The sequence below is a fragment of the Pseudorasbora parva genome, chromosome 13 (genome assembly GCF_024679245.1).
Source record: "Pseudorasbora parva isolate DD20220531a chromosome 13, ASM2467924v1, whole genome shotgun sequence".
Taxonomy (NCBI): Eukaryota; Metazoa; Chordata; class Actinopteri; order Cypriniformes; family Gobionidae; genus Pseudorasbora; species Pseudorasbora parva.
The window spans coordinates 26,007,055-26,030,423 of record NC_090184.1 but is presented as its reverse complement, the minus strand read 5'-3'; the positions used below and the strand labels follow the sequence as shown (position 1 = coordinate 26,030,423).

General features: G+C 37.5%; 1 protein-coding gene across 2 annotated transcripts; it reads right to left on the bottom strand.

Moving 5' to 3' along the window:
- Window positions 1–721: 721 nt before the first annotated feature.
- LOC137038759 (kelch-like protein 12) lies at window positions 722–22,425 on the bottom strand. 2 transcript variants are annotated; one of them, XM_067413631.1, is made up of 12 exons: window positions 22,219–22,425; window positions 21,256–21,494; window positions 12,658–12,811; window positions 8,339–8,556; window positions 5,501–5,650; window positions 5,249–5,363; window positions 3,333–3,439; window positions 3,012–3,207; window positions 2,457–2,615; window positions 2,163–2,261; window positions 1,823–2,009; window positions 722–1,700 (listed from the first exon to the last, which is right to left on the bottom strand). In XM_067413631.1, the coding sequence occupies exons 2-12, from the start codon at window positions 21,436–21,438 to the stop codon at window positions 1,574–1,576; spliced, it is 1,695 nt and encodes a 564-aa protein (XP_067269732.1). In that variant the 5' UTR covers window positions 21,439–21,494; window positions 22,219–22,425; the 3' UTR covers window positions 722–1,573. The 2 variants fall into 2 exon arrangements, with proteins under 2 accessions (XP_067269732.1, XP_067269733.1); XM_067413632.1 differs by lacking the exon at window positions 22,219–22,425 and having other exon boundaries at window positions 21,261–21,360.
- Between the last annotated feature and the right edge of the window lie 944 nt (window positions 22,426–23,369).

The window sequence follows — 23,369 nt, the reverse complement described above, 5'->3', positions numbered from 1 at the left end:
TACAGCCAGCAGAGGGTGCTATTTCCGGATGTTTTCAACTCCCACATGGGGATGGGGGTCGCACTCACAGCTCAGCTCTGCATTCATGGAAACAGTGCGGCCGGCGGAGCAAAGTGAGTATTTTATCTTCTCAAGTTAATTCCTATGAAAGTATATCTTCCAAAGACATGAACTGAATACGTTCATCACGAAAGCTCATTCAGCTCGATGCGTGTAATCTGACTTCTGCTGCGTTTGTGCTGACACTCCCTCAGCGGCTAAATCACAATATGTTGAACAGACACGTTCAGTTTTTAATTGTAGTGTCTGTTCTCTAACTGAACTGATTTTATGAAGATGAACGTGGTGGTGGGAAAGTAAAAGTGATTCAGTAGCGGTGGCTTTGGGAGTGGCCTCACAGGGCAGGGAAGCATTCTGGGAATTGTAGTCTTTCATCCCCATGAGACAAAAATACCTTTTCTGTCTTTTTTCAGTCAAGAAAGCACCAAATTCTAAAATAATTTCACATTTCTAATACATTAATGACCCAGTTTAAATACAGATTCATCTACCCAGCGCTGAAGTAGCCCTTTAAAATATTTCTTTGTCATTTTGGCAGAGGGAGTGCAGATACCATGTACCACATTCAGCAAGTGTTACTTGAGCTTGATTTCTAGCATCTCCTATTTTAAAACAATCCTACAGGTAAACCGATGATGTGAAACCTCTGTACAGGCTTCAGTTTTGTTACATGATAAACAGACTTTTCCTTTATTGTCTTTATCGTGGAATCACTATTAAAACAGCATACCACATCGATGATATACTGCAGAACATCCACCATGCACGTCATCCTTCATTCATATTAATGGGTCAGTTTCCAGTATTTAACAAGACACTTTTCACCAAAAGAGCACAGCTAAATTGACCCGTGCATTCAGTCACACTACTAAACATTTACAACAACAGCACACAGGCTTCATGATATCTCACCGATGGTTTTGTACATGACAGAAAAATCCCTGGTGCATTAGGCACGTTGATAAAGGGTCGAGTCAATGAGAAGAGCCCCAGCAACCAGAGTTGATGACAAAAATGTCATAACGGATATTACAGACAGGATCACACAAAGCACCTCTGCTGTTACATCCTGATAAATCTGACAATATTCTCTCCTTCAGGAAGGATTCAGTCGCTTAGGCAGTAAGGCATACACATACTCGTCTCTTCTTTGAGACATTTTTGACACCAGTAGATTATAATATTGCACTTTAGAGGACCAAACTGAATGAATCTCACAAGTAATCAAAAAAGTCGCAGAACTCTGTATGAAGAAGACAAAAACATGGTGGTGAAACACATGTTGACTGTATCATAAAGTTAGTGTTTTTCTTCCTCATTTCTTCCTCTTCCTCATTAAGGGAAAACAAGGACTGAGATCTCAGATGGCAAAAAAAAAACAAATCCAAAAAGAGGAAAGTGTCATAAAAAGGCTTGTAATGGGATCTGATGCTCCACTGAGCAGTGGAGCACAGATCCCAGCGTCCAGATGTCTTTATAAAGCGCCTCTATGTCAGAATAGCTTTTCTTCTTCTCATTTTTCTCTAAGCACACAAACTCCTGCATCACAGCGTTGTGTTGCCATTGAAGTCACCACTTCCCAGCTGTCAATCACAGGGTCGTAACATTCAATGCTGCTGAGCAGCGAGTTCCCATCATATCTGCAGAAACAACAGACGCAATATCAAAAGCAAATGATTAAGTAATACTTTTATTTTCTGGTTTGTAACAACAGCACAAATCGCAAATGAGAAAAGATCAGTGTTCTACAGTGACATCTTACCCTGCAATGGCATAAAGGCGGCCCCTCAGAACTGTGGCTCCTACGTAGCAGCGTGGTGTGGTCATATTGGCCACAGTGGTCCAATAGTCAGTGCGGATGTTGTACACCTCCACGGAAGACAAGTGAGCTGTGCCGTCAAACCCTCCGACAACATATATGTGATCATTCAGCAAAGCCACACCAGCCCCTGTAACTCAAATAAATCACGGTTTGTCAATTATTGTTTGATCTCAAACTAATTTGAGAAAAAAAATATATACAAGAAAAAAAACATCTGATCTGGTAGTATTAATATTTGTAGGACCTATGATATTAATAAAAAAGGAGACTGTGAGTGTACCTGAGCGTTTGTTGGCCATGGGAGTGACGCTGGTCCAGTGTCCTGTGTGAGGGTCATACCGCTCCACAGAATTCAGGATATTCAGACCATCATAACCACCTGAAGTCACAACGCCACAGTGTTTACCATGTCTGAAAAGCTGCATGTCTTTCTGAACATGTCTGTGCCAAGCCGTTTCAGTTCCTGCCATTACCAATGCTAGTTAGGAGCAACTGTATTCCTGGTTTCTCAGCACAAGAAAACTAGAAGACATTTTTAACAATTTTTTACGTTTAACAACTAATAAAACGCTACCTAAACAGTAAATGAGGCCACTGGCTACGACAAGTCCTGCTCCCTCTCTGGCAGTCTGCATATCTCCCAGCATGCTCCACTGGTCAATATTGGGATCGTAACGCTCCATGCTGGTGTGACGTCGACTACCATCGAATCCACCCGCAACATAGATCATATCTGTAAAAGAAAAAAAATCCTCAATCTAAACTGGAATAGTTCTAAAAAAAGATCTGATTGACATAAAGCTGCTTTGTTCAATCAACTTACAAAAGAAAAGCGCTTCAGGCGATGTAGCCTAAGAACACTGTGTGAAGAAAAACCTCCTGCTATACATCCACAAAACCCACATAATTCAAACTCACTCAACTCGTTTTGTTGGCAGATTTCGTTTCAGGCTTATGTGAACTGTACTGCTGCATTCAATGCTCAAGTACCTGAACATTTTCATAAATGCAACCCATCTTGACCCAGAATCCAAAAGAAACCACTACGAATACTATACTATATGAATACTATACTAAACTTATACTATGTATAAGTACAAGCATATATTTCCCTATACAGAATAGCTACCTCCGAGGGTTGTAGCTCCAGCAAGGCCCCTGCGTACATTCATTGTGGCGACAGAATACCATACTCCATCTTCATCGGCTGTGTAGTCCAAACACTCAACCGAACTCAACCGCGATCGGCCGTCATAGCCACCAATAACGTAAACACGATCATTTAGGGCGACAGTAGCAACGTAGCGTCGCTTCCTTGCAATGTTCTGTAACATAAAAGATGTTTTGAGAGAAACCTTTTTGCTGTCTTTCCTCTCCTACACAGACATATTTGCTTCAGTTTGTCCACAGACACTGGGGAAATGTTTTATTAATGGACAACACAACTCACAGGAAGAAAGCTCCATTCTTGAGTTTTGGGATCATACTTCTCCACAACGTCAATGGGTGATTGCTGGCTGCCAAATCCGCCGATAACCAACAGAACTTCTTTGGCCCCTAAAACCAATTCCAGTGTTAGAAAGTTGTTGTACCAGGCTTCACAAGAAAATCACAAACATGTTAAAACATGCAAAACTGATTCAGCAAAAGCATGAACTGACAAAATGAATGATACAGTCTTGTTCAAAATAATAGCAGTACAATGTGACTAACCAGAATAATCAAGGTTTTTAGTATATTTTTTATTGCTACGTGGCAAACAAGTTACCAGTAGGTTCAGTAGATTGTCAGAAAATAAACAAGACCCAGCATTCATGATATGCACGCTCTTAAGGCTGTGCAATTAGTTGAAAGGGGTGTGTTCAAAAAAATTGCAGTGTCTACCTTTGACTGTACAAACTCAAAACTATTTTGTACAAACATTTTTTTTTCTGGGATTTAGCAATCCTGTGAATCACTAAACTAATATTTAGTTGTATGACCACAGTTTTTTAAAACAGCTTGACATCTGTGTGGCATGGAGTCAACCAACTTGTGGCACCTCTCAGCTGTTATTCCACTCCATGATTCTTTAACAACATTCCACAATTCATTCACATTTCTTGGTTTTGCTTCAGAAACAGCATTTTTGATATCACCCCACAAGTTCTCAATTGGATTAAGGTCTGGAGATTGGGCTGGCCACTCCATAACATTAATTTTGTTGGTTTGGAACCAAGACTTTGCCCGTTTACTAGTGTGTTTTGGGTCATTGTCTTGTCGAAACAACCGTTTCAAGGGCATGTCCTCTTCAGCATAGGGCAACATGACCTCTTCAAGTATTTTAACATATGCAAACTGATCCATGATCCCTGGTATGCGATAAATAGGCCCAACACCATAGTAGGAGAAACATGCCCATATCATGATGCTTGCACCTCCATGCTTCACTGTCTTCACTGTGTACTGTGGCTTGAATTCAGAGTTTGGGGGTCGTCTCACAAACTGCCTGTGGCCCTTGGACCCAAAAAGAACAATTTTACTCTCATCAGTCCACAAAATGTTCCTCCATTTCTCTTTAGGCCAGTTGATGTGTTCTTTGGCAAATTGTAACCTCTTCTGCACATGCCTTTTTTTTAACAGAGGGACTTTGCGGGGGATTCTTGAAAATAGATTAGCTTCACACAGACGTCTTCTAACTGTCACAGTACTTACAGGTAACTCCAGACTGTCTTTGATCATCCTGGAGGTGATCATTGGCTGAGCCTTTGCCATTCTGGTTATTCTTCTATCCATTTTGATGGTTGTCTTCCGTTTTCTTCCACGTCTCTCTGGTTTTGCTCTCCATTTTAAGGCATTGGAGATCATTTTAGCTGAACAGCCTATCATTTTTTGCACCTCTTTATTGGTTTTCCCCTCTCTAATCAACTTTTTAATCAAAGTACGCTGTTCTTCTGAACAATGTCTTGAACGACCCATTTTCCTCAGCTTTCAAATGCATGTTCAACAAGTGTTGGCTTCATCCTTAAATAGGGGCCACCTGATTCACACCTGTTTCTTCACAAAATTGATGACCTCAGTGATTGAATGCCACACTGCTATTTTTTTGAACACACCCCTTTCAACTAATTCAACTAATTGCCCAATTGCACAGCCTTAAGAGCGTGCATATCATGAATGCTGGGTCTCATTTGTTTTCTGAGAATCTACTGAACCTACTGGTAACTTGTTTGCCACGTAGCAATAAAAAAATATACGAAAAACCTTGTTTATTCTGGTTAGTCACATTGTACTGCTATTATTTTGAACAAGACTGTATATTTTGGAGGATTAATTAGACTGAAAGATTTCAGGCCTAAATATTGAAAACACACAGAGGCATCAGACCGAGTCTCGCTTGGGTTCGAGGACTCTGCATCTCGCTGCGCAACTCTGGCCGGAGGTGAAACTTCTTTGCTTCGTCCACCAAATCTCGACATGGCAAACTGCAGCGTATTAATGGCTGAAACAGATACAAACATGAAATAATGCACATAAAATAAAAACAGGTGGGAAAAGCAAACCCATAAGGATTAAAAACTTTGCAACTGTAGAATCCTTTACATTAATACAGGCAGCATGTATTTGGCAGAAGCTGACCTCTATATCAATGACATCAGTGATGTATCGCGGGGTGAGCAGTGGCATGCGAACATACTCCAGTAGATCAGGCAGGTATGGCTCTCTCTCTTTTCTGTTGTGCTTCACCCAGTTAAGAACTGCCTCGAATACAGGCTCCTCTGAGTCAACCTACACATGTACAGTAACATTCAGATTTGTTGAGACACAAACCCCAGTGGCAAAACTAACTTTATTTGTTCCTTCTAATTTTCATGGTTTAGATCTGTGACTTCTGCCTACAACCATAAATATAAGTCCAAACATTGTAAATTACACCTTTAGAATTAATGGACCGTGGTGAGAGACAAGAATTTATCACAAAAGGTACTTATTTTTGTTTGTGCATAAAACAAGACATGTTTTACATGTCTGCACTTGTGTTTTAACTAGTGTTTTTACTCGTCTTTATTACATTTTTTTGTTGCTGAAAGTAAAAAAAAGCGGGGAAAAAAAGATGAAAGACATTTCAAACTTAGAAAATTAGAAATATGGTCTAAAAACCAGCCTGAACTGGTTCCGATGTGTACATTTTGCAGACTAATGTTTAACGACAACCAGTAAATCGCTTGGCCCGTTTGAGTGGAGTCAGAAATATTGTAATTACAAGTTTCAAGCACATAAATGATCAGTCATGTTTATATGATGAATTCAGAATTCTAGATGATACACAAGTCTGTAGTGAATGGCAAGGAATGACTTTGCAAGTTGAATTTTACAGGCTGTATTTAGATCCTTTTAAAGGGGTGATGTATGGAACAGCTGATAGACAACAAGTGTAAAGGTAAAAGACTCAACTTTTGAGTGAAACATTTAGGTACCGTCTATTAATAAGTGATAGAAATTATTCATTTTTGTCATTCTGAATTCAGATGTAGTAATTTGTTTCCTTTCCACAATATAATTCCTGTTTTGTTTAGACTACTTTTGTGTTTCTGACTTGAGTGGCACTGAGCACGTTTACATACACGCTAGTAAGCTGACAACTCACAAATGTCAACTTATTGAAATAACCAGTTTTCCCAGTTTACATGAAAACCAGTAAACTGACAACGCAAGTAAACCACATTTACATAACTATAAATAATTTCCTTGTAGTGACGTCAAAAATAATACTTTCCATATCTGACTCAGAGTATTCCAAATGTTATGTCAGTTGTGATCTTAAATAAAGCTTGCAACGTATCAGCAGGAAATATATGGCTCATATTCTCTCATGCAGTTACAGATGCAGAATTTTGCCTGAACCTTATCTACTTCTGCTGCATGAGATGAAAACACATTTTTCTAATTTTCTGGGTCTTAAAAGAGTCTGTCGTTTGTAATATGTCCTAATTTTATGTAAAACACTCACTGGATGCGTTTAAATCTGCTCTAATTATGCGTTCTTGTCACCTATCACACATGCGCACTTCAATAAGCTGACAGAAAGCAGGTTAATGTGTTTACATGCTGCGCAAAATCGGGGTTTCAGAGGCAAAAAACTCCCTGTGTCGACTGGTTTATGCTTAACGGGGGGTGAAACACTCAGTTTCAGTCAATCTCATGTCAATCTTGAGTACCTATAGAGTAGTATTGCATCCTTCATATCTCTGAAAAGTCTTTAGTTTTATTATATTTGTAAAAGAAATATGGGCTGTACCGAGTCTTTCTGGAAAAAACCGAGCGCCTGGAGGCGTATCGTGTGGGCGGAGCTTAAGAATGACGAATGCGCAAAGCGGTGACGTCCTCAAGCGTGGAGAAACCCTTGCTATCGATCTCAGCTAATAGATATGATCCAGAATCTAATTCGGAGGCTGAAATAGAAACAGCAACAGCAGGACGTCCGTCTCTGTGGTATGTACTGTATTAATGGCCTATCAACATTTGTCTTTACTCTCAGTTTATGAGGACATGATTCGGTTTATGGACTATTGTATGCGACCAAACCTTAGTAGCAAACAAAACGGTTTTGCACGTCAGAGTAGTGTAACGTTATACATAGAACAACAATGAAGTCCGTTAGCGCATTTGAATGACGAAGTACGCGATCGTGTCGTTTACTGATGTTTACATACGCGACGATAAGCAACAGCACAGACATTTGAAGGAGTTTTACTCACCGGCTGCTTCCAAAGCAGGACCGAACCTTTATCGCTGGGACGGCTCCGTCAAAAACACACTTCTTGGAGTGTGGAGATCCACTTTGCGATGCGACTGAAGCATTTCTGCGTTCAAATCGGTTTAAATGCAGCGCTACCTTCCCGGAATGCTGTGCTGAAGCGTTGAAGTCGCTTAATGTCAAAGTGGAGGAATGAAGTGGAGCGCCGCGCGGACTATAACCGACGTTAGTGTTCACGGATGAGTGGATCTGCAGCTGAGAGAGTGTACGGCCGTGCATTTCCTCTCTCTCTCTCTCTAGTCACACGCGCGCGCATGCTACCGGGAGAAGAGCCCGTACGGCCCATACAAGGACCTTCCGTTCTATTAACGTCAAGTAGACCCATATTCGAAAAAACCTCTCCGAAACTTGTGAGAAACCGGAAGGAGTATTTTTAACACAGAAATACTCCATCAAACGTCCAACATTAGTTTTTGAAACTTTGTCTATGTTTAGGATGGGAATCCAAGTCTTTAACAGTGTAAAAAGCTCGGTATGCATGAAACAGCATTCCTTCCCCCCCCCCCCCCCCTAAGTCTTTTATGACCTTACTCTGATAAAAGAAAACGGGTTACCATGTTTACATGACCACTTGTGTTGTCGGCTTATTAGGCATAATCGGTTTAAGACCGTGCATGTAAACGCATTCACTGTTGCAATAACTTGGAGGTCAATCTCACCTGGATCTCATCACATTTGATGAGTTTTTCCACTTCACTCTGACTGAGCAGCATAAACTCTTCCTGTTGCACCACCTCAGCAAAATGCTTTTGTGAAAAGAGTTCAGCAGCCTGCATCAAGTCTAGACAGTTGTGCGTTTCTGCAAAGTCTCTGATTCCAAGACAGTTTGATGGATCTAACTGACTATTAAGAAAATCACAGCAAGCCCTCTTCACACCTGTGAAAAATAAACACACACAATAAATACAGCAGAATATCATCCACTCAACAGGCAAATTGAAAAAATGCATCAAGCTGATGAAGACGCAAACTCAATGTTATACTCCTCAAAATAACAGAAGTTTCTTAGGTTAATTGGGTATATTTTGAGATGGACGTACACTACCATTTAAAAGAGTTCCGTATGATTTTTGTAAAAGAAATAAACACTTTTATTCAGCAAGGAATTTTTTAAATATATAAATATGAATCAGCACAACTGTTTTTAACATTGGTAATGAGAAGAAATACTGCTTGAGCACCACTGTCAAGTTCAAAACTTGTTAACTTAACTGCTAAGTCTGACCAGTGTGCATTCTCTTAAAGGTGCCCTAGAATGAAAAATGGAATTACCTTGCCATAGTTAAATAAGAGAGTTCAGTACATAGATATCACATGCAGTGAGTCTCAAATACCATTGCCATTTACACGTTTCATATGTAAATCTTGTTTGTGAAAAACACCAAGGAAAAACAGGCTATTTTCAACATAACATCAACTGTGACGCAATCGCTGGGATCCTTAATATGTACGCCCCCAACATTTGCACGTCAGCCCATGTTCATTTTCATCAGTTCAGCAGATAAACAAGCATCATGCGAGGACAGCAAAAAATGGCAGATCATGGAAATAAATGTCATGTTCCAGGATGTGCAGGGGATGCAAGGATTTTTCATAGCCTTCCCGCAGATAAAAAATGTCAACAGTCATGGTTGACGTTTATTTACAATCGGATACCGCAACAATTTAATTCAAAGTTGTTTGTTTGCTCGACCCATTTCACCAGAGTTTTTCTAACCTTGGACAATATCAAGCAGGATTCGCTCAGCGTCTAAAACTGAAGAAAGGGCCGATTCCAACCGTATTTCTTCAAGCAGTAAGTAGTGATTTTATCCACTTCTTGACTGTCGAACCCATTTCAAATTAAATTGAAAAATTCTTAGTAAGACAACATTACGATAATATCCCCTGTGTTGTCTAGATCTAACACAAGATGCTATTATTGGAAACTTCAAGTAGCACACAACAGTTTGTCACATGACAAAGGTCAATATTTCCTGCCAGTGTCATAAATTACAACAGTAGATCCCTTTTTACGGATTGAAATCTAAATTAGCCTATATTTTCATCATTAACACACAACTCAGATGCTAAATACGTTTACTACTACTGTTTAGTTGCTTACAGATCGCTCACTCGATCCTTGTAGCTAACATCACCTTCTCCACCAGCTAAGTTGAAACGAGTTATTTGACAAAGCTTCTAGTCAATTTGTTAAATAAATATACATGTTTGAGAACTGAAGTGTGATTATTTTGCAGCGGGTGGGTTGTAAACATGACACTGACTATTGAGTGGCTTCTACATTACTTTGTTTGGCTAAATAAATCCGCACTCTACTGTCAAACTGTAACATTACTGTACAAACAACATACTTACATGCTACCCAGTTCAGTTCGTGATTCAAAGTTAAGAAGCTATCATTGTAAATTGCCATGACGGATTGTATAGATGTGTTAGCTGTGCCGTGAAACAGACAATCAGAGCAAAACTCTGCATTAATATTCATGACCCTTCCAAATAAGGCAAAGACAGAGCATTACATCCTAGGGACAATTTCTAGGGTAGTAAATGGACCTGTAAAACTGTATCTGGACAATTTTTGACCTTAAATAAGTCACATACCCTCTATTTAGATATCAGAGAACAATTTAAAACAGTTTCAAATCATTCTAGGGCAACTTTAAAGGTGCAGTAAACACTTTCTGGTAAGCGTTGTTGATATTTGAAATCACCAAAACAAACGCGCCCCTTTCCAAAAGGATCACACACACCCCTATCATGATGCCTCCACCCCCACATTCATATACACGCTATGCAACAAGCAAAGACTATGGCTGAATTTGCAGTCTGTTGCAACAATGTGTTACTATGATAATTCAGGTCTAATTGTTATTTAATTCCTCCACTCCTTTTGATGGCAAATGTCTTCATGAATAAGCTCCCTACATAACCCGCTAGACCAAGAAAGCGTATATAATATACAAAGGTGACAAGATTAAGGGGTTATAGGGATCACTAAAATGGAAACCAAAAGAAAAAACATATATTAGGAGTATTTTGTCTTCCTTTTTGGACATACTTTGATGTTGAAAACTTGAAACTTGCGGAGGAGGAGGTTTAGATGTTCCAGGCTTATAATGAAAATAATACAAATGAACAAACAAGCCAAATGACAAGTAAAGATAGTATATCTCGGTTCTGTGAAACAGCAAAACCAATGTTACACACGTATTGAGAAAAACTAAAGCACCCATTTCCAGGCCTTTCTGCTTCCTTATGACCTCTCCAGCGCTGGAAAGCTTTTATATTCTCCTGCTCTATTGTATTTTCTTTGCCATCTCTCTTTCTATAGTCATTCTTGTACACTGAGCTCTCTACCCTCATCATGAGTTATCCGCACCTTACTGCTGATTGGCAGAAGTGTGTTTTGGTGCTCGATAGGGGTTTTGGAATCTTTAGGCACCTCACGTTCTGATCTGATTCTGATATTTTTATTTTATTACATGTTATAAGCACTTTTTTTAAATAATGAAAAAATGGAGGAAAAAAATGAAAACAATTGTCTGTTAAGAATTTGGATTGCAAACTTCTTGCAGGCTATCATTTTTAATAATACTTCTGGTCTCACGCACACGTGATCATTTTGCTTATCACGCGTGTTTGGTTGTGAAACGTAGTTTGCGGACGAGACAGTTGTCTGCGATTCTTCATATTTTAAAGTGATGCAATGTGAAACCCCCAGTTGCCGATCCAACAGCAACTGAATGCAACTCCAGACGAGTTTGAACTCTGCATTACACATCGTAACACAGCCACATGCTTTATAAAGCACACGCAAACATTTGAAATTTAAAAAGCAGCCTTCTTTCAGTAAGTTTCATATTTTTAATATATAAGCCCACTGCATTCCAAATTACATAAATGATGCCTCCTAGATCATTTTTAAGGAAAATACTGGGGGAGATGACCGCATACTGCAAAGTGTGCGTTTCTCACACCGCATACGTACCTTTCCGAACTTTATAAAATATATTATATGGAATGTTCATGTGGGGTGTGTGTGTGTGTGTGTGAGAGAGAGAGGAATTGGAAGCAAGTAGAATACGGGCGTTTCAGCACACGCATCTGCGTTTAAAAACTAAGCTCAGAATCGATAATGAAATTCTACGAAACAATCCAGAATTGTTGGAGAGAATCACAATACATACATTTTTTTCTCCCACATCTAGTGCTTGCACCAATCCACTTTCAACAGTGTTTTTAAAAAAAAGAAATCGCTCACTGCACCTTTAAGATACGTCTGCTAATGTTTGCTAAAAATGGCCATAGTCCTTTGTTTTTTTCTTTTGTGGACAAAGGGAAGACAGACAGATTGAATAATAAAAAAAAACTTCTTCGAGATCAATCAAATTCTTCTCTAATCTTTATCTTCAGCAGCTGAGGCGTAATAGCAGGTCTCTGGCAATAATTACACCCTGATTTCATGCAGGTTTGTACTTGTGTTTGTCTCCTTTATAATTAATAGTCTCAGTGATTCCTTATCAAGGTTTGATCTAACAAAGCATGCAATGTTCATTCCCTCATAAAAAATAAATAAAAATCAATTCATGCAGAGTACTGTTTTTATCAAATGCCACATGTAAATGCATATACGTCACAGGTAAATAAAAAAAAGTATATAAATAAATGACATATATATGTGTGTGCTTAGATGTGCTCATCTTGTTTTTCACTTTAAGCACATATAAAAATGTATAAACATTGTACATGATCGTTGTATTGCTGGATGAATTTTTTTTCCAGAACTGCTTTATAATGAACTAATTTAATAATTGATGTTCTTTACAATGGAACTGAATCAGCACTGACTTCAGCTGAACAGCCTTTATTTATACTTTATTGTATAAAGTGCTATATAAATAAACATGACTTGACATGTGATCAACTCTCAAACATGAAAGAACAATGTGAGCTGTGCTGGTTTGTGGGTTTGTACCTTTAAGCTGCAGGAGACAGGCAGCGGGCAGCAGCTCCTGAACGTTTTCTACAGTAACCAGCACCGTCTCAGTGTAAACAAAATCCAGCAGGATCTCCATGGTGGACGCTGTGAGGCCCTGAATGTCCACAAAGGACTTCCCTTTTTCAGCAAGCTATAAAGTTACAAGAAAATAGACTGACATTAAAAAAGCTGCTTTTTCTTTTTATAACCATATTTAAATCAAAACACAATTTAGAGTGGAAATTATAAAAAATTATTTATTCTTAATGATTTATTCACACTTGGGCCAAAGCTGTCGCTTTTTACTCTCTATATTGTTGATTTTATTCCCTTTGCCTGGGCAAAAAACTGACCAATAAGAAATAAGCTTTTCAGAACCAGCATTTCAGATTGTGAGTACTAAATAAAAGCTACAGCTGTAACAAATAACCAAAAACAAGTCATAAGGACAGCAATAATATTATCCTTATAGACTGCTGCAGGGATGACGCACTTTTGTTGACAAAAAACGGAAACGAGTTGGCATTTTTGCACTTCCTATTCCATTGTCCTGAAGTCAATGTTTTTTTTATTTTTATAAATGCCTGAAATAGATATTTGATGAGCACAAGCGCAAAATATTTTCACGTTTTATTCTAAGAGGCATTAGTAATAAAACCTTGAGCTTTTGTGTTTACATTATACATACATACATACATACATACATACATACATACATACATATATATATATATATATATATATATATATAATATATATATATATATATATATATATATATATATATATATACATATACATATACATATATATATACACACGGTATATATAAGCCCCAAGTACTATTATCTACATATATCCCTATCAGTAGTGGGTAATTACTTACAAATTGTAATCTGATTATGATTTCAAATTACACTACAAAATTTGTAGTCAGTATGTAATCTACATTACTTATGTTAGGTAATGTATTTAATTTAATTTAATGAGTTTACATAATATGTGTGTACTGTGTAATTATCAGGCTTGTGCAAAATTCAGAATTGGCCTCCATTCAGTTCATGAATTGGAATTTGAATTGAATTGACTCTGCCCCACAGGAAGTTGAATTGGAATTGGAAGGCAATTCATGGCAATTTAAAGAAATTTCACACAGTCACACAACAAAAAGAATGTGTTGAATCTCACAAACGTTACATTCAGTGTTAGGAAGGCTACTTTGGGAATGGAATTTGCTTACTGTTGTAAGTTACCCATTATAAATGTGGTTTGGATTACTTTATCAATGCAAAGTACTTTCCTTTTAATATGATTAGTAACCATTTGAATTAACATGTTTTACCTCAGTAATACAATTACATAAATTTTGTAATTTCATAACACAGCTACACTGTAAACAATATTACACTACTTAAAAAAATATTTTATGGTAACAATAATATTTAAATCTATAACGTTTATTTTTGTTTTGGAATCTACCTGAAGATTTTTCTATTTCCTTAATTATTTAAACTATAACACATGATGAATTTATTATTATTAGTGGAATGTGCTTTAATTTAAGTTGACTTTTAAAATAAAGTTATAAATTAGAGTATAGAAATGACCTGTTTATATTTGACTTATGTTACAGTTAATAGACTGTATGCTGCTAAAAAAACAGAAAAAAAACAAGTAGAATCAAACGTGATATTGCGCTACTGGAATTGGCAAAGTTATTGCTCATTGAACAGAGCAAAGTGCTTCATAATAATAATACTTGCAGATATTCACATCTCAACATAACCATAACTCCACTCTTCTGCACAATGGTAACGGTCAAAATGTCAACATAACATAAACTCTTTCAAATGTCAATCATGACTGAACATTGTAAAAACACATTAAATTAATTTTAATATTAACTCTCCATTTCCAGCCATATGCAAAGCATGCTGGGAACTAACAATGGCGTCTCTAAATAAAACTGCACACTTGAGCTAATTCTCTTAAAATAAATGGGTAACCTTATTTTCCTTAATTTTATCAGCTAAATTGGTTCTTCAATGGAAGACTCAAAATTGCTTACGTTTCCTTAAAAATTAGGAAAATGTATTTGCTGTTTTTTTGTGTGAAATTTTTCTCAATATTTCTATACAACACTGAACACCATTACACCATATACACACCAATTGTAATCATCTTATTTTTTTGTGTGAAAATCACAAGACCCATGATTAATTTTTACAGTGTATAGAATAATATAGAATATACTGGTAGATAATAGATAAAATATAGATAATGATCAAATTCTTGTAATAAATTACCCCCTCAATGTTGTTTAATTAGTTTTGTTCCAATGTTACTTTCATTTCTAAGTAATCAAATAACACAAGTCGTTGTAAATGCAGTTATCATCCATTCCTATGCAAAACTCACAGAGCAAGACTGTTGCATCTAATTCTCAATAGCACCTTGTTTTATCATTAAGTCTGCACCGTTCTGCTCTGAAGATCTTTGCTGCAAGATTCTCTCAACAGGTGCAGAGAAAGTTGCTATGGCAAGATGGACATATACAAGTCCTTCTCAAAAAATTAGCATATTTCATCCGATCAATAAAAGAAAAGTGTTTTTAATACAAAAAAAAGTCAACCTTCAAATAATTATGTTCAGTTATGCACTAAATACTTGGTCGGGAATCCTTTTGCAGAAATGACTGCTTTAATGCGGCGTGGCATGGAGGCGATCAGCCTGTGGCACTGCTGAGGTGTTATGGAGGCCCAGGACGCTTCGATAGCCGCCTTAAGCTCATCCAGAGTGTTGGATCTTGCGTCTCTCAACTTTCTCTTCACAATATCCCACAGATTCTCTATGGGGTTCAGGTCAGGAGAGTTGGCAGGCCTTACTGACCACAGTAATACTGTGGTCAGTAAACCATTTACCAGTGGTTTTGGCACCGTGAGCAGGTGCCAGGTCGTGCTGAAAAACGAAATCATCTCCATAAAGTTTTTCAGCAGATGGAAGCATGAAGTGCTCCAAAATCTCCTGATAGCTAGCTGCATCGACCCTGCCCTTGATAAAACACAGTGGACCAACACCAGCAGCTGACATGGCACCCCAGACCATCACTGACTGTGGGTACTTGACACTGGACTTCAGGCATTTTGGCATTTCCTTCTCCCCAGTCTTCCTCCAGACTCTGGCACCTTGATTTCCGAATGACATTCAAAATTTGCTTTAATCCGAAAAAAGTACTTTGGACCACTGAGCAACAGTCCAGTGCTGCTTCTCTGTAGCCCAAAAGTGGCTTGACCTGAGGAATGCGGCACCTGTAGCCCATTTCCTGCACACACCTGTGCACGGTGGCTCTGGATGTTTCTACTCCAGACTCAGTCCGCTGCTTCCGCAGGTCCCCCAAGGTCTGGAATCGGTCCTTCTCCACAATCTTCCTCAGGGTCCGGTCACCTCTTCTCGTTGTGCAGCGTTTTTGTCCCACTTTTTCCTTCCCACAGACTTCCCACTGAGGTGCCTTGATACAGCACTCTGGGAACAGCCTATTCGTTCAGAAATTTCTTTCTGTGTCTTACCCTCTCGCTTGAGGGTGTCAATGATGGCCTTCTGGACAGCAGTCAGGTCGGCAGTCTTACCCATGATTGTGGTTTTGAGTAATGAACCAGGCTGGGAGTTTTTAAAAGTCTCAGGAATCTTTTGCAGGTGTTTAGAGTTAATTGGTTGTTTCAGATGATTAGGTTAATAGCTCGTTTAGAGAACCTTTTCATGATATGCTAATTTTTTGAGATATGAATTTTGGGTTTTCATGAGCTGTATGCCAAAATCATCAGTATTAAAACAATAAAAGACCTGAAATATTTCAGTTGGTGTGCAATGAATCTAAAATATATGAAAGTTTAATTTTTATCATTACATTATGGAAAATAATGAACTTTTATCACATATGCTAATTTTTTGAGAAGGACCTGTATTCATTTCTTTGAATTTCTATTAAATTTCAATTCTGCTTCCTTTAATTCAAATTCAAAGTGTCATTCTAGATCCTGTTTTTGATATTAATTCAAATTCAACAATTGAAATGGAATACAGGAGGGATACATATAGACAAAAAAAGTATTAACTATACACATGCATGTGTGGGTGTATTTATGTATACATAATAATACACAATACACATCAAACATGTTAATGACGAGTTAAAAATATTATCTAATTGGTTTCGTACTAACAGGCTAACGCTCAATGTCAAAAAAAGTAATTTTATGATATTTCACAATATTAATAAATTTTATCCCAAAGAACATGCTTGTATAGAAATTGATGGAGCTCCAGTTATTCAAGTGGCTTCAACAAAATTTCTCGGTGTCCTGATTGACGAAGGTTTAACTTGGTCCAAACATGTTGATCTAGTTTGTACAAGATCCTCTAAAATGTTAAATATTTTAAGAATCGTTTTACCTTCAATTCACTCATCTGCTCATGTAACACTCTATTATAGTTTTTTATTCCCCTTTATGAATTATTGTAACATTGTCTGGGGTGCTATTTTTCCCACTTATCTCACAAAAATTTCAAAAATTCAGAAAAAGTTCTTGCGTATGATCTCCAACTCTTCTAAATATGCTCCTTCTGCACCTCTATTTCTTAGATTCAAGATTCTTCCAATTGAGAAAGTCAATGTTTATTTATCATGCATATTTATTCATAAGTTCATTTATAAGAGAGAAGACCTTCCACCAACATTACAACACTTTTTTACTTTCATTTCAGATACTCATATCCATCAAACAAGGCATAGAGAAATACATCTTGTTTTACCGTTCTCTAGAACTTCAGGTCATAAAACTGACCTCAGTTTTAGGGGTCCTCAATTATGGAGTAAATTAAGTTTGTCCCTAAGATCTATGTCATCTTTACTCGTCTTTAAAAAACAGTTGAAAGATCTTTTAATTTTACTATGACAGTCCTTTGTTTTAGTTTCCTGCAGTATATTTCATATGCTGCTCTTCTCCTTTGATCCTCCTTTACCATTACCCTTCAACATCTGTAACCTTAAGTTAAAAGGATAATCAGGCTTCTGAAAATGTGTTTTTCACCCTTTTTTTATTTTTATTTTCAATTTATTTGTCTGCGTGTCTTTTCTTGTGTTTTTTGTTTTTTCATGTAAGTGGAGTGGAACTCTGTATAAACCCAATTGGGCTTCGTTCCACCCCTTGTACTGTATCCATGTGATATTCGTGCAGAAAATAAATAAAGCAATAAATTTATTTCAGATATGATTAATCGTTTGACAGCACTATTTATTATTATTATTAACTTAATTTTAATATTTACCTAATTTATCAACTTAATATCTCAGGCCCTACTTTAAATATATATTAGGGCAAAGAGGTTCAGCTGAAAATAAAGTTGGGGAATCCCTGCATTGCATGTAAATAATGAATGACTTGAATTAGTAAATTTTAATGTGAAAGACAAAAGCCTTCCAAAGACAGTAATACAAGGTTTAATGACTCTAAGTGACAATTCAGATAATGATTAATGTGTTTTTCAGGAGTTGATTAGATTTGCAATGGTCCAATCTTGAGAAAATGCATGTCCTGTGATAATGCTGTAGGTCTCAGTTTTCAGTGGTTAGTGGCTGGACTATGTGTGCAATTCCACAAAAAATGGAAGAACTTATGAATGTATATAAAGCAGTAGACTTTGTCTTTTAAAGAAAGGAAAATGTAAATATTATGAATAATTTAATGTCATTGTAATCAATAAAAAAATAACTGTAGTGTGAGCATTTTAAAATGTAATGTAATCTTAATTAAAGTTGCAAGGAGCGATGAAAGTGTCCTCACACTAGGGGCCACCGCCACCCGTTGGCCTCAAAAAAACAGTGAATAGTGAGTGACGTGCATATAAGAACATAAATAAAGAAGAAAAAGTAACTTTGATGTGCCACGCTTCCTGCTGCCTGGTGGTGCTTTGACTATAACTGAATATTGGCGTGTAGATGTCTTCAGGCCAGGACTATTATCAAACGTGGAGTTTAGGGCAGATCGGACGTTGTATGCCAGAGTAACAACAACTTCCTGCTTCATGGTGTTAATCGCATACATTAGCACTTAACCAAGTGTTGCATGCTTGAATGCGTTTCTAGCATGTTTGGGTTTCAGGGAGTGAATTACAGTGTAAAACATGCCATTTCCTGTTGCCCACAGGTGGTGGTGCTATGATGACTAACTGAATATTGGCATGTAGATGTCTTCAGGGCAGGACTCTTATTAAACGTAAAGTGTGGGGCAGATTGGACACTGTATGCCCTAGTTACAATTAAGCGGTAACCTCCCCCAGTTTCTCTCTAAGCCAATACGGAAGTGACTTAAACTGCAATTCATTGACTGGCTGCTATAGGGACAGGCTCCAGGAGGGAGTAGAATCTTATTGAACCCCATGTTAAAATGCCCAACTTTACAGCAAAAAAAGAATATGTTTACAGCCTGGTACAGATTGTGGTTTTGGTCTATACGGCTAATTTTGCCCTCTATGACAACTGTGAGGAGGGTGATTTTTTTTCATAACTCATTAGTTGAAATTATATTTAGCCTTAAAGTTCTGCATAATTAAGGGCATGTCCACTTGAGTGACAGGTGGGTTGCCGTTTTTCTGCTGTCCGGTAGCCATCACGTCACCTCACTTCCACTCACGTCTTGCTTCTTTGTCCATTTTCAATTATCCGGGAGTGATGCGCTGCCAAGATGGCAACGCCCAGCTTTATGGTTCAAACTGCTCTTCAGAACCCTACGTGTGACGTCACAGACACTAAAGCCTAGTTCACACTACCCGATTTTTGCCCCGATTTTGAGTAGCACACATACAATTTGAAGCAAACTTTGTACAGTTTAACATTTTTAGTTAATGTATATGTCCAAGTCTCGCACGAGAATTCGCGTTATTTACTTGTCACATCGCAAGTGTAGTTGGGAAACATAGTTTGCACCCCGGAGAGAGACAGTTGTTGGCGAATCTTCCTCTTGTTCAGTCATGCAGTGTGAACTCCTCTGCCGTCAAACCATCGTGCAGTGTGAACACAGCAGTGACTGAATGATACCCCAGATAGTCATGCAGTGTGAAAAGACCAGTGACCCGACGAGTTTGAAAATTGTGCAGTCTGAACTAGGCTTAAGTCCATATTTTTGTTTTACAGTCTATGCTTCCTGTTACATGGCGAAACATCAGACTTTGTCAGGCCACACACACATGCCCTTAAAGGGTTAGTTCACCCAAAAATGAAATTTCCTTCATTAAAGACTCACCCCAATTTCGTTACACACCCGTAAGACCTCTGTTCATCCTCGGAACACAGTTTAAGATATTTTAGATTTAGTCCATAGCCTTTCTGTGGGTGTGAAACGACATTGGGGTGAGTCATTAATGAAAGAAATTAATGGGTGAACTAACCCTTTAAGTGAAAACTCAAGCTCTTTTTATTTAACGTCGCAAAGGCCTTTAGATAAGGCTGACCAAATTTGATGATGATCCAATTAAATCTCCAGTATGAGTCTGTTAAAGTACAACTACTGGAAAGAACAAAAACTGCAAAAATTTTGCAGAGCAAATTCAAAACATCTCACTTCCTGTTGGATTTCAAATTTTGCTCCAATTTACTTTTTTGTAGGTACTGAGCATGTGTGTCCCGAATTTCAAACTTGCACTCTCACATAAACACACACATACTAAAGTGCTGCAGGAGCATTTCAATGAGCAATAGAGGTAGCATTACATGGATGCAGGAAAATTAAGACCTGATTTAAAACCTAGAACTCGATACTTCAGTGTATAAGACTTTTTAAGGCCTAACATCTTTATTTTGAAATTTAAGACATTTTAAGACCCTGCGAGTACTCTGACTTGTATGAGAAATGTAATGGCAGGGGCCCTTTGTTGAAATTTTGTTCAAATTTTGGCGCTATTGAACCATTTTGCCATGCTTAATACTGAAACCCTAATACTGAAAAAAAAAAATTGCCACTTCTGGCGCATGTGCAATGTTTCATACTTTTTGGAGCATGTTTAGGCCCTCAAAAATTTTGAAGAACAATATTAATAGGGTAATTCCAATAGGGTCCTCACACCATTGGTGCTCGGGACATAAATTCAAGTACTTGATAAACTTGTTATGTAATCCATGCAATTCAAATACTACCCAGCACTGATCTCTATATTGTGCTAAAAAATACAATTTCTCTTACATTGTACAACATTATGCTTGAATGCATGCGTTCACTCTAGCAACACTGAACCAGCTTCAACATATCTGAGAATAAGAGACTGCCTACACCTCCTACTGTGAATGAGCAGAATTACAACAAAGTTAGAGAAATTCATTTTTTACCCTTTATATAAAATAAAATTTGTGGCTACGTGGACAGAGGACCGGAAATGTTGAAGCATGCCTGCTAACTTCCATGTCAATACAATCTTACTCAAATTAAGGCTTTTCATTGACATTAATTTAGGTCTTTATAGTTGAGACATAAATTGTGAAGATACTGCTCCAATCTGTTCTGTAACATGTGAGTGATGAGTGTGGATATAGAGGGTGTTTGTTACCTCACTTGTGAACATGGCACAGAAATAATCACTGCAAGCTGCCAACACAATGCGGTGGGCCGGGAAATCTGTGCCCTCCACCCTCAGAGTGATGTCACACAGTGTGTTGCTCTTTCTTAGGGCGTTCATGGCATTCAAAATGGATTTGGCGTGCGAATTGGTCATGATGTCCTTGGGCGCCATGACGACAGGGGGTGGGGTGGAGTGACAAAGCCTCAGGCACTGCAGGATGATGATTTCTGCAGGACACACCAATCAATCCAAACTTGTATTACTTTTTTTCTTCAGTGGAACATAAAGGAAGACATTTTGAAGAATGTCAGTAACCAAACAGTTTTGGTTCCCACTAACTTTCATTGTATGGACAAAAAAAAAAAAAAAAAATTAGAAGTCAATGGGAACCAAAACTGTTTGGTTACCAACATTCTTCAAAATATCTTATTTCAAGATAAACCAAAGAAAGAAAGTTAGGAAAAACATAAGGGTAGGTAAATGATGCCAGGATTTATTTTTTATTGAGTGGACTGTCCCTTTAAGCTCAGACCATTTGTGTCGATTTTTGTATCTGTATATTAGCTTAGAAATTGGCAACTGTATATTGACATTTTAAGAGAAAGTTACTTTCAATGATTAATCAAAAATATCCGTATCAATGAAACAGCTCACTGAACATTCTTTATATATCCTGAAACATAACAATACAACAATGTAAATCAATGTATAAACAGTAAAATATTTTAGAAAAATATAGCTTTAGGCTGATGGACATTACGCCTGTGTGTCACTAGACGGAAAACAGGACTCGTTTCTTCGTATTTAAAATTTCATGTGTATAATTCATCTGAAAGTGTTGGTGTGAGCAGGTGAGAGTTTAAAGTCTCACAGAGGTGATATGAGGCTACATGCTAAGGCTAACTAAAAACGAATGCTAAACCACACATAAACATCTTTATGTGAACTCACAGCGTACAGCCGATCCACAGCAGAAAAGAAACGGACCAGGACTGGATGACAGCACACGGCGGTCTATTTGGACATCTGCTGGCACCCCTAACAAGGGAGACCCTCGCAGGTGTGAAGTGAATTGAATTATTTTACTCTACTAGCAATGAAAAGAACAGCGCTCACGTGTGCGCGCATCCCCAGCAAAACACTGCGACGTCACCATCGCGCGTGCGCAGTCAGCGGCTATGCGACCTGAGAATTGTGCTCGCGCGTTTTGTAATAATGTAATCTCCGACACATTTATTTGATAACTTAACAAAAATTCCTTCATTTTTAGATAAAACGTTATAATTTGAATTTTAAAATATACTTTTTTTTTATAAAACAACGCAAAGGAGGTACCGTCAGACACAAGTGGACCGTGGAGTAAACAAAGTTGCTACTAAATAACTACAACTACTACAAATATTAAAGTGTGTATAATTGGTAACTTAGATCAAAACTCGAAAGTCTCTTCATGTAATGTAATGTAGTAAACCACAGACCGTATGGAAATACTTTCACGTGGCTCCTCAACGGTTTTATTTTTTTACTACGGAATAAACCGCTCTCTCTCTATAAAATAATTAAGTAGCAAGTATTTTTGCAATCTTTTTTACAAACATAATATATTGTTATAACTTGGCTGAGGGTGATTTGAAGTTCACGTATGGATTAAATGACAGTGGTGCTAGTTTTGGGCAATGCTGTGTAAGTATTTCACAAAACCCATTGAAATCAAATGTATCCTTTACGTGTTGTTATTGTTAACTACAAAGCTATTAAAAATAGTTTTCAGTTATTGAAATAAAGCTGAAATTAAATTGACTTGAAATTACTCAAACTGAAATAAAAATAATTAAAGATTTATATATAAAAACCTACTACTAATCAAAATGACAAAAGTACATAACAATATTAAAACTTAAATTAAAGTATAAAGATAAATTAGTTCAAATTGAAAATATAAAAACGTGTAACCGTCGGTGTATGAATGGGTGAATGGGAGGCAATATGTAAAGCACTTCGGATGGCCATATAGGTCTGTTGAAAGCGCTATAAATGCAGTCCATTTACCATACAAATAAATGCTAATTCAAATGACTAATAAACATATAATATAATATAAT

What these genes read in the sequence shown, in the direction of transcription:
- LOC137038759 (XM_067413631.1), bottom strand. Translation starts at nt 21,438, where the DNA reads ATGGCGCCCAAGGACATCATGACCAATTCGCACGCCAAATCCATTTTG. An exon ending in CTGATGTCATTGATATAGAG is followed by an intron (nt 5,364 to 5,500) that starts GTCAGCTTCTGC and finishes TATCTGTTTCAG; the next exon opens with CCATTAATACGCTGCAGTTT. An exon ending in CATGGCCAACAAACGCTCAG is followed by an intron (nt 2,010 to 2,162) that starts GTACACTCACAG and finishes TTTGAGTTACAG; the next exon opens with GGGCTGGTGTGGCTTTGCTG.